General features: G+C 42.5%; 1 protein-coding gene across 6 annotated transcripts in view; it reads left to right on the plus strand.

Annotated features, from left to right (window-relative positions):
• CIT (citron rho-interacting serine/threonine kinase) overlaps window positions 1-12,106 on the plus strand; it is a 171,882-nt gene that overhangs the window by 97,123 nt on the left and 62,653 nt on the right. For all 6 annotated transcript variants that reach the window (XM_040250781.1, XM_040250783.1, XM_040250782.1 and 3 more), the window contains 6 exons: window positions 2,359-2,529; window positions 2,804-2,854; window positions 3,618-3,671; window positions 6,026-6,166; window positions 8,044-8,169; window positions 11,499-11,594. In XM_040250781.1, coding sequence (XP_040106715.1) covers window positions 2,359-2,529; window positions 2,804-2,854; window positions 3,618-3,671; window positions 6,026-6,166; window positions 8,044-8,169; window positions 11,499-11,594 — 639 coding nt within the window. The remainder of the gene's footprint in view (window positions 1-2,358; window positions 2,530-2,803; window positions 2,855-3,617; window positions 3,672-6,025; window positions 6,167-8,043; window positions 8,170-11,498; window positions 11,595-12,106) is intronic.

A 12,106-nucleotide genomic window follows, 5' to 3' on the forward strand; every position in this document is an offset into this window, starting at 1 on the left:
GGTCCTCTTCAAACAAAATAGTAAAGCTCCATTCCAAAGAATGACTTGAGGCATGACTCAAAAGTTGTCCACATTTCCCCATTCTGATCCTCAGAGCTATGACCAGCTCTGAGCCCACGCTGAGATTCGGACAGCTCTCTCTCAGCTGTCCTTGGAAACAGACCTGATCATCCTCTCTGAGATTTTTCTTGAAAAAGGGATTTGGTCAGCTGTTGGATGTATAGGATGTCCTTGAAGTAGCTGGCAGAATAACAGTGGCTCAATAAATGAAGTAGAATTCTTTTTGATATCTGTAGCAGGCTGGGTGCCCTGGGAGCTCAGATTGCTGACAGAGGCGTTGCCTGATTCATGCCCTCCTCCCCTTGGGCGCTGACAGCTCTGGACAGAGAGATGTTTAGGGCAGGGGGTGGGGTGGGGGGGCGGTGTTGAAACAGTGCTCTTTCCTTGCTCCTGACAAAACCCAAAAACCATATTCCCTTTTTGCTGAAAGTTTAAGTCAGACAAGGGAGCTCAGAGATAAAAGATTATCAAGACTGACTCCCACCTGTCCGCTTCCTCCACAGTTTGGTATTTGTGCTTGTGAGCAGCTCCATTGGTACTTTGGATTTTTTAAAATCAGGAGAAAAGAAATTGAGTTTTTATGTAAAAGAAAGTGTTTTCATTGATAATGTTTTTATCTTTATATATTTTATATATATATAAATTTTTTTAATGGAGGAAGGGGTCCAGGAAGGCTTAATACTAGAGCTATGCAAGTCATAAGAAGTCATCATACAGCCCTGGCCGAGGGGACTAGAAAAACGCCAAGTAGAGGGTGTGCCATCCCACATCATTGACTCATGTTTTATTCTGTGAGTTCAGATAATTGTTTAGTAGTTTATAAAGACCTTTGGTTATATAACCCAGCACCACCCACTTAGTGAGCCTCGTCCAGAAACCCTGGTGCCCCATGACTTGTAGAGTTGACCCTCAGCAACAATGCAGCTGGCCCTCTGTATCCACAGTTTCTGTATGCATGGGTCGGCCAACCTCAGGTCAAATTTGGCCCTGGAGCCAACCCCCCGTGTGTACCGAGGGACGACTGTATGCTTTTAGTGCTCCGTTTTGTGCCCCTCCTTTTTTTCTGCTTTCCTTTGTACCATTAACACAGAGAGATGTGTTTCCATGAAAACTACCCATTTTCATAAAGATGTCATCTTCGCTTTAGCGTGCACATGGGGATTGCCTATTACAGTGGGATGAAGCTGTACTGTTACTGGGGGGAAAAAAAGCATTTTATTGGTTAAAAACATATCCTTGCTCAGTGGATCTCTCTTCAGTCATTTCTTGGGAGAACAGATCTTAGAGATGATCACTAGATGTTGTGAAGGTCAGAGATAGTCTTAGATCAATTCTTTATTCTTTTCATTTTATATCCTCCACCCCCACCACCTTGGATTGGATAAACTTTGTTCATTCATAAACCTTACATGTATAGTCTTTGCTTTTGCTAACAGAGAATATTTTTGTGCTGTGCCCCAAAAGTTTTCAAAACCACTGTTTATTTCTCATGGTAAATCAGTTTTGGAAAACCTCAATGCAGATGTTCTGATTTTAGAAATTCACTTTGAGAAAGATTGGACTGTTGGGATTACTTTAAAGGCTTTTGCTCGAGGGAGCAAGGTAATTCTTTCCTTGGAGTCTTTCTTAAAAGTTCCTTTGACCAGAACCAGTGTTTCCTGACTCTTCCACATTTCAGGGTGACTTGCATCTCAAGAGCTCCGTTAAGTTCTTCATGCAGTTTGGGGCCCAGAAAAATTAATGGTGAGAAACTGACATGATGAGTTTTACCTTCCAAGATTCTCTCCATTGAGATTTCCAATTACCCCCTTGTGTCATCTGAAAGGTTAATTTTAAAACTAGGTACCATATTTAATTATGTTAGGCACACGTGACTTCTAAAGGACAAATCTATATAAATGATTACCCTTGAGGGAAAGCTTTGCGTAAGCAGATTATCATGGTTGTTTAAAGTACATCCCTTGCTGCTCTCTGGTGTTACAAAGGCCTTAAGGTTCTGCACTTCTTGTACGGTATTATTTGCTCAAAGGATCTAACTGTATATAAGCACATGTGTTCCAAATGGTGTTACTAGTGCTACATGATCTACACGAAAACAGTTTAAAGATTTAATATTCTTTTCTCTCTACTCACCTTCCGCACACCTCACCCTCATCTGCATCTTTCACCTTTTCTCTGGGTCCATTCCCTCCTGATACCTCTTCACTGTCTCTCCTCTCTGTGGTTTTCCACCTTCACTTCCTGTCTTTCCTTTCAGGAGTTCTAAAGGCCACCTTTCTCCTGTTGCCTACTCTTTAGGAGTACCAGGCTCAAGTGGAAGAAATGAGGTTGATGATGAGTCAGTTGGAAGAGGACCTGGTTTCGGCGAGAAGGCGGAGTGACCTCTATGAATCGGAGCTCAGAGAGTCTCGGCTGGCTGCTGAAGAGTTTAAGCGTAAAGCAACAGAATGTCAGCATAAACTGATGAAGGTAGCTAGCGCCCCTCTGGGAGGGAGTTTTGGAGGTAGAATCCTGGATGATCTTAGCAATAATAAAGGGAATCCTAGCTTAATGAGAGTACATTCGAGAAGCCATGAGATGCCCTACAGAGTTCCTGGTGTTGATTAGAGAAGGTAACTTAATTTTTTATTGTTGTCCTAATTGTTTTGGCCACAGAGACCAAGAAAATATAGCCTGTAGTGTTGTCTTATAAGATTTTTAGGTTCTTGAGAGTTCCCAATATGTTGTATCTTTTAAATTACAGGCTAAAGATCAAGGGAAGCCTGAAGTGGGAGAATATGCCAAACTGGAGAAGGTATTTTCCGTTATTGGTATTGGGATTTGGGCAGATGGTCTCTTAAATGGGCTTTCCAGGTGGCGCTAGTGGTAAAGAGCCCACCTGCCAATGCAGAAGATACAAGAGATAAGGGTTGGATCCCTAGGTCGGGAAGATCCCCTGAGGAGGGCGTGGCAACCCACTCCAGTATTTCTGCCTGGAGAATCCCGTGGACAGAGGAGCCTGGTGGACCATAGTCCCTAGGGTCGCAAAGAGTCGGACAAAACTGAAGCGACTTAGCATGCACATATGCAGTCTCTTAAATGTTGCTCCCCGTGGCCTGTCATTGGTTAAGAATATATTTGCAGTGAATAGAAAACTCTCTTCTGGGTTTATTTTGATGGTCAGTCTCTGGGTGACCAGGTTTAGCTTCAGCTATGGTTCTAAAAGGGGGAGAAGACACCTCTTTTTTTTCTGTCATGCCCTCTCACTGTAACATACAAACCCAGATACTCAGTAAAACAGATGGGAAAATTTACTGTTTTAAAATACAGGCGATTTCAGTTCCCTTTTTTGCCATCTGTATGTGTGTCGCTGGTTCTAGAGAAACGGTCCACATGGAGGTTTACACTGAGACATTCAAAGGCTTCTCTGATAGGCTACTGTTCTTCTTCTCCATCAATAGGTACTGGAAAACAATAAGACCCCCACAGAAACCTCAAGAAAATAGGCCTGTAGTAAATCTAGCAAGACCTTAATACCAATGTGCCTTTTGTTTTATTTCCTGGGATTTTAATTACAGATCAATGCTGAGCAGCAGCTCAAAATTCAGGAGCTCCAAGAGAAGCTAGAAAAGGTAAGCCCAAGGGGATATTTGGGGGAACTTACCTCCCATTTCCAAGTACTTTTTCTTGCCCTATCCTAGAGGGTGAAAGATCAAAGAAAGAGAATTGTCACCCAGCACTGAGGGAGATTAAACGGGGTGGTGAGCTATTACCTGAAAGTATCAGAGTTCTGAATATATTTTCTCTTTTGGGGACCTGTCAAACAGTATTTGTTTAAACAAATAAACCAGAAACCAAGCTCAATGAGACTGTCAATTCAAAGTTCAAATTGTACTACGACAGATCCCAAGAGGCTGGCTCCTCTCCCTTCAGGGGACTGGGTTCACATCTTATTCATGACCCAGACGGTTTTCCATCAGAGACCGCTGGCAGCCTTCCTGTCCATTGGAAGCCTGGAGGAGCCAGGAGTCCTCGAGTGGTTGGGGAGGAGGGTGGGTGTGGTTTATGGCTTCTGACACAGTGAGTGCTAATGGCCCTTCCTTTGGGTGAACAGGGGAAATGCTAAAGAAAGGGCCAGAATGAATATGGCCTTCAGGAAGGTTTGTCAATGTGTTTAAAAGAGCCCTTTCATTTTCCTCCTCCTCCTTTTTAAAGTTGTGTTATTGAAAACATATAACATTGACTTTACCATCTTAATCATTTTGAGTGTCCAGTTCCTTAGTGTGTTAGCTATATCTGCATTGTACAGCAAATCTAGAGAACGTTTTTCTCACAAAACTGACACTGTCTGTTAGATGCTAACCACCCCTTTAGTGAATGCCCACCCTTGGTAACCCCTTCCTTCCTTCCTTCCCTCCCTTCTTGATTTACAATGTTGTGTCCCTATGCTGCACAGTGGAGTGATTCAGTTAAACATATGAACATTCTTTGTCATATTCTTTTCCTTTATGGCTTATTACAAAATACTGAATATAGTTCCCTCTGCTATTCAGGAGGACCTTGTTTATCCATCCTATATATATATGTGATATATATCACTATATATCATAATTTGCCTCTGCTAATCTACTTTGTTGGTATGCTTTTGACTGCTTTGGACAGTTCCTGGGGTGGAATCATCCAGTATTTGTCTTTTTGTGACTGGCTCTTTTCGCTCAGCACAGTGTCCTGGAGGTTCATCTATGTTGCAGCATGTGGCAGGATCTCCTTTTCAGAGGCTTCATGGTATTCCATAGCTGGGATGATCCACTTTTTCTATATCCATTCATCTGACTCCTTCCTGCCTATTCTTGAGCTCACTTCGGAAAGCCTCTCTCAGCTAGAAGTTTGTGTGAGGACTCATGTCTTGTAGGACTCTGCCCCCCCGCTGTAGAAGAGGGGAGCAACCTATCTATACATGTCAGCCACAGATGTAATTCTAAGTTTTCTAGTGGCCACATTATAAAAAGGTGAAAACTCTTTGAATGATACAGTTTTCATAATGCAATATATACAAAATGTCATCACAGCATGTATTGATATTAAAACATTTATACTGCTTCAGTTTTTAAATGAATTAAACTTTAGTAAACTTTAAAATTGACTTCCTAGTCACACCAGCCACATTTCCAGTGCTCACTGGGCACATGTGGGGAGCAATTCCCACACTGGCCAGCATGTAGGTCTCTAAGCTAGAGTTTCCTTGCTGTTTTCACTTTTTCAAATGATAATTTGAAGTGAATGCATGTGAGGTTGGTGGTTTACAGTCTGATCTTTATCATGATGCTTGAAGAGCTGCAGTATAGTTAAGACACAAATAAAAATTAACTTCAAAAGATTAATTAAAAAAAAAAAATGACTTCCCTAACATGAATTTTGAGCCACTACAAATGCTATGGTGGTTGTGCCCTCTGATAGGTATTTCTTATTATTAAAGGTTTAAATTACAGCTTTTATGTTGTATTGTTATAAAAGTTAATAGTAGAGATTCCCCATAAAGAAGTTGGCAAATGAGATGATTAAATAAGGAGAAAATTAATGCTCTGAGGTAAATACATTAATAATTGGGCAAATAAATCCAAGACTTTTTGTTTGCATTTATTTACTCCAAAATATTGAATCTAAGAAGCTAAAGTTTGTCCAATATTCCATTATCTTCTGTACCCCAGGAAATTAAAAAAAAAAACTGTCAGTTTTAACTGTAGGATGCAGTATTCCAAATTTAGTGATGTTAAAAAATATAAGTGCACCTTAGAATAGATGAAATACAGAATAAAATGAAAAGTTTGTTTGTTTTTTGAAGAATGGATAAAAATATCCATTCAGTGTGACCCGATTTTTTTTTCCTGTTTAGGAGATGATCCTCATCTTTTTCTGTGTCTAAACTGGGCCATCTCACCCGTCCCCCCCCCCCCCCCCCCCCCCCCCCCGTTTCTTCTCCTTTCAGGCCGTGAAAGCCAGCACAGAGGCCACCGAGCTGCTACAGAACATCCGTCAGGCGAAGGAGCGGGCCGAGCGTGAGCTGGAGAAGCTGCACAACCGCGAGGACTCCTCCGAGGGCATCAGGAAGAAGCTGGTGGAGGCCGAGGTGAGCAGGGGACCTCCAGCCCCTGGGTCCTGCAGTGCCTGGCCTCTGGCTGTGTGGGGACGAAATGGAGGCACCACCTTCTGTCTGCTCGCCTTTGTTCAAACCACTTTTCCTTTCTGCCCATTCCTCTGAACCCGAGAGGCTTGGGAACGTTTTTCCCCAAAGGGGAGAAGCATTTGTCACAGAAGCTACGAGTAGAAAGATGTTTTGATAAAAACCGTTCCTTCCTGTTTGTTTTCCTCTGACCCACTCACTTGTGTGGGTGGACTCATGTTTATCTAGGTGAACCGTGACGCCGTCCCTGAGGTCTTCTCTTCCTTCCCTCTGTACCCTTGCTTTTCCTTGACTTTTCCTCGACTTTTCCTCCCAGCAGTGATAATAACATAGTAAATTTCGAGGCTTCAGCTGTGACCTGTGTGTGTTGGTAACTCCCAGATCTGTATTTTGGGGCCTTTTCTCTCCCTTCAATTCTTTGTTGTTGTTGTTGTTGTTGAAACCAATTATATAATTATGCAGAAAACACATGAGTGTCTTCTCGTAAAAAAAGAAAAAAATCACAGAAATGAAGAATCTAGAATCAGAAGGGACGTTTCCCCTTATTCCCCTCCAGCTTCCCCCTTGCCTGGGTAATGGTTCTGGGGAACAGCTGTGCCATAGTTGACTTAACCATCCCCCTTTCTTGGGCTTTCTGCTTCTCCCTATCACTGTGCTGGTGGTGACCTATTTGTCCACAACTCTCTGGGGCCACCCTCACCCACGCAGGCAGTATTTCCCACTGCTCCCCTGACATGTTGCCTGGGGGCCTGAACAGTGCCTCTAACCTAGAATGAACTCACTGTCTTCCGCAACCAGCTGGGTCATCTTCTCAGTCTCCTCATGCTGGTCGGGGCCATCGTCGTCCATGTGGTCACCCCAGGCTTGGAGCCTTGACACCGTCTGCTTCTCCCTGGGCCCTGCCACTCCACACGTGCTTCAGCCCTGCCAGTGTGCCCACACTGTCCCCCTCCAGCGTCTCCCCCTGCTGGCCATTTCTGCAGGCCTCTGCATAGTGCAGGTGCTCTTCCTCCCAGCTGAGCAAATGCACTCATTTCTCGGCTTTCTGCTTCCAGTCTCACTTTCCTCCCAGCTAACTCAGAAATGTCAGACTTGGGGACCTCTGGCTCCAGGCTCATCACCACCCCTCGTACCATCCCAAAGCCATTAGTGCTTCCCTATGTCTTAGATCCATGAGACTGTCAGCCGTTTGACCCACACGTGCTCCCCTTGCCATGTTCTCCTGCTTCCCCCAAACTCACCTTATGCAGCAGCTTTACCTGGGGCCTAAGCTGGCCACCTCCATGCTGTTGCTGCTGCGCCTGTCTTTATTTGAAAGGCCTCTCCTCTCCCCCTGGCCCTCTCCCCTCCAGCCCGCTGCATCGGCCCCCTCCACAGCTCACATCTCCTCGACTCCTCCCTTCACCTGCTCAGTTCAAAGCTCTCTTTCCTGCCTGCAACCTCCTGCAGCGCTCCATACCTGTGTGCTTCATGGCTCTGCCCCTTTTCACCCACTTTATGTTTACTTGTCTTTCTCTTACCTCTTCCAAGGGCAGGCATTCTGTCGACTTCCTCTGGGTATTTTCCGAGATGCCTAGTGTGCTACTTTGCAGATAGTAGGTGCTTGGTAAATATTTGAATGAATGAATGCACTCTTGTAAACCTACACAAGCGAGTACTACTTGGATTCCAGAACCGTGTTTTCCTCGCCGTGGCTCTGGGTGCCTGCGACCTCTCTTCCCTGCCGCGAGCGTCCGCTTCCCGAGGGCCCCATCCCTCGGCGCAGGCGTTGCGCCCGCAGCCGTCACCCCATTAAAACTCTCTGATTGATTCACGATCTGCAGGAACGCCGCCACTCTCTGGAGAACAAGGTAAAGAGGCTAGAGACCATGGAGCGTAGAGAAAACAGACTGAAGGATGACATCCAGACAAAGTCCCAACAGATCCAGCAGATGGCTGATAAAATTCTGGTGAGCAGGAGCCAAGGTTGGCAAGTTCAACGATAACAGGTTGCAGAGGGAAGGGGGTCCAAAGAAGAAGCAGCCACCGGCACAGGGGAGGTTGTCGCCGAGCAGGCGAATTAAGAGGAAGTGGTCTTAGCGGATGACACATCAGAGACTAGCATGAGTAACCTTACAGGTTGGACTTTTCAGCACTGGTAACAGATCCATCAGTATGTTTTTTTTTTTCCGCTCTGTTTGCTACTGCCTGACCTTTAGAAATACGAACGTGCACACGCTGTCATCTCCAATACATTTTTACAGGAGGATTTACGTACTCCTATCAGCAGAGTTTTGTATGGCTGTTAACATTGCAAATGCTCATTTAAAAAAAGAAGGGATAGGGATTCAGGGCTTTAAGACTAACACTCAGATCCTCGCTTTTGCAGAGGAAAGAAGTTAGTCACGCAGAATTGTTTTTCTCTGAGTAGTATTTGTCATAGATCCATGTTCACCCCCTCACTTTCTCTGCTACAGTTGGTTATTATTCTTATTAGTATTTTCACTTTGCTTAGATGTAGCAGATCTTTTTTTTTTTTTTAGGTATGTAATCACAGTGATTCTGTTTTTGGCTGTGATCAAATTAACTTGATCAAGGAAGGCTTGGGTGGTACTTGCCAATGTGTTGGAAGTTTTGCTCCTCCCAGGGTGGAAGGCAGGTGAACGTTTAAAGGACTCTCCTTGAATTTCAGTCCCCAAATCAAGAATTTGAAGCCACTTTGGGGAGTGTGTTCATTGCCCCTTCCTTCCCTGCCCCTGGGAGAGACTCTGGAGTAGTCGACCATTCCTCTCCACCATAAAAAGGCAAGGTGGTAAGCAGAGTGCTTTCCGCCTCCCTCTCTCTGTCTCTCTCTGCATCACTTCTGGGAAATGAGTCACCAGCAACTATATGAACTCCAGAATGACCGACTTATAGGCCTATACTATACCAAACAAAACCCAGTAAAAACCTGACGCTTCAAATCTTTACATCTCTGTCTATATTCATGAGCATATGGGTATTCTTGAACAAATAGATGAAAAGAGAAATCAGTTAAATTGTTTTGCTTTGACACACAGTCTTCATAGATCCGTCTACACACAAAGGCAGATGTGACTGTTAGTCTACTCTCTCTGTTCTCTCGTGCCGTCATCCAAGTTTCTCTTGGCAATTGTCAAGTGTGTGAATTTTACCGTGAGTCAAGTGAATTCCCACCGAGATTCCACCACTGCCACCTCTTGCTTGGTGCGAACGACGTGGTTAAGTCTCTTGTGGTTGCAAAGTGTTTCTCTGTTTAATGGTGATGTGTTCATTCATTCATTCAACAAATATTTAATGAGCTTCTACTATGTGCCAGGCACTATTCTAGGAGCTGGAAACAGCAGCGAACCAAAGTGTTTGCATAACAGGACGGAAGAGTCTGATCCAACACATGTAGAAAAGATAACGTTTTAAAAAATGACAACAACAACAAAAAATGCCAAAATGCGAAGAAGTCAGATTTTAGAATGTCTGTTTTTCCAAAGGTTCATTTGCAATTAAAACGTCGGAGTGTAGAGTTCCGCATTCCTGGATTATATGTTGCAAAGTCCCATTCATACATGGATCAGAAATTTGGTCTCAACGTTGTGAATCTCAGATGTCTGAGTTTTCAACCTGTTTTCAGTTTGATTTTCATTCCTGTGCCATCTTAGGAGGACTGAAACTAAGACAATTATCAAGTGATTTCTAACGTAAAGGAAAAGTAGCAGATTTCTTTTTCCAAGTATGTCTTATTACCTATCCTAGTACCTTTGTGGTTGTGACTTCATTTATCAGAAAGTACCTTTTGTTCAAGAACTTGGTGCTTAGGCTGTTAATAAAGTATCTGGAACAGGAGCAAAGAGGGGTCCTTAATACTGTTACATAATGATGATGCTCGGAAAGTCATCTCAAATGTCATTTGCATTAAAGTATTTGCTATTCTGATAAGAACTTTCAAAACAGATAATTGGGGTTCTCATTATAGCAGAGTCTTTTGCTTTAATAAAAAGACCTCATTTCTGGGGATCCTTTAATATACCTAAAGCCCTTAAAGTATGTTTTTATTACTTAACATCCTATTTACATTCAACTTTTCAAGATGACATCTGTTAGATTGCAACAGATCTTGTGCACCTGGTTTTAACATTGAATCCTTTACTGGCCCCCAAGTCAAAGTCAGTGCTTACAGACTTCAGAATTTCAATAGCTTAATCAGTACCATTTCATGTGTTTGTGAATCTGAAAGTATTTTTTTCTCCATTTTATAGTCATATCCTGTATAATTTCCTCATTCTTCAAATTCTCATAATTATTTCCATTTCAAAGAAAATCTTCAAAAGATAGTGTGAAGAGATGAAAACTTGGAGTAATGACTTTTGATATTAGTAATTAACTAATGGGTCCAGATTCATAAGAATTAATGTAGATGCAGATAGTTTCATTTAGGGAATATTTCAGTAAGTTGAATGCTGGCTTTTATGTGACCAGTTTATAATATGTTGCAAATGAATTGGTATAATTTTCAAATGAATTTTGTTTAAAAGCATAAATCTTAATAAGAGAATGAAGAGGACTTTACATTTGAGCTGTTTATATTACTCCAAATTCTCTTCCTATCTTCCACATATGTGTACACATATTTATGTCATTTTTAGTCAATTTTATGTTCTGCCTTCTTCCCATTAGTGTTACACCATCTACACATGATATCATATGAACATCTCTAGATAGTCGCATTCTCCATATTACCAGTCAGTTAAAATAGTCATTCAAAACTCAAAGTGTTTGAATGGTGATATTAGTTTTCCTTCTTAGCTAGGGTTCCTGTCCAATCATTTTAATAATGAGGAAAATATAAAATTTTTTTATCATTAGAATAAAAAAAGTAAATTTCCATTACTTTTCTTGTTTAAGGCTGTCATTGGAGCAACAATTGCCTGAGGTTCAAGATAGTGGTCAGGGGCTGTGCACTGTATGGAATTTTGAAATTGTGTTGCCTCGTTACTCTCATTTCTCAAAGCGGAGATGAAGAGCTGCCTTTGACCTGTCACACTGATAGGTTTCTGATCCCAGCCCACCAGCTGTGTGTGTATGTGTGTGAATACTTGAACGTGGAAGTCCCAGGGCCAAGGCTCAGTGGTGGTTTCCTTCTCAGGAGCCTTAGAGGCTAGTTGTGAGGAAGCACACGCCTGTTGTCTCTGGTGCCTGTGCCAAAACCGTGTTTCCTCTGAATGTCTGACATGCATTGGCTCTCGCCTTCCTTCACACACCTGAGCGTCTCCTCTTTTTCGTCTAGGAGCTGGAGGAGAAGCACAGAGAAGCCCAGGTCTCAGCCCAGCATCTGGAGGTGCACCTGAAACAGAAAGAACAGCACTATGAGGAAAAAATTAAAGTAAAGACACTTTCTGGTCCTCTCTGCCCTTCCTCCTATAGCACCACGTAGCTCCTCTCTCTTCCCAGGTGCTTTGGGCCACTTCCTGCTAGAACAAAGGATTGTCTGGGGTAAATGCTGTCCTCAGGCCGTGATGGGGGGTTTTATCCATGGAGGGGGTTGGATATCAGAAGTTCAAAAATAGTTTATTTCAAAAAATTTGGTCATCGTGTATCTTTAAATATTTAAAGATATCTTTAATATATTAAAATATTTAAAATATCTTTAATACATCTTAAAAGTATAAAAACAATACATCTTTAAAATATTTTTTGACCCTCTGTCGCTCAGTCCATGATAATTTAGATTTAGACAAATTCATCATTTCTTGGCTTTTAATTTCCTTCTTGCATCTTAGATCTTTATCTTTTATATAAAGTGTATCCTTGAGGACTTTCTTTAGTGGAGATAATGCTGGTGCCAGCCTCTATGTTTTATGTGTCTGAAAATGTCTCTGTTTCTTCCTAGTTCTT

This window comes from Oryx dammah, unplaced genomic scaffold (assembly GCF_014754425.2).
Source record: "Oryx dammah isolate SB20612 unplaced genomic scaffold, SCBI_Odam_1.1 HiC_scaffold_12, whole genome shotgun sequence".
NCBI classification, from domain to species: Eukaryota; Metazoa; Chordata; class Mammalia; order Artiodactyla; family Bovidae; genus Oryx; species Oryx dammah.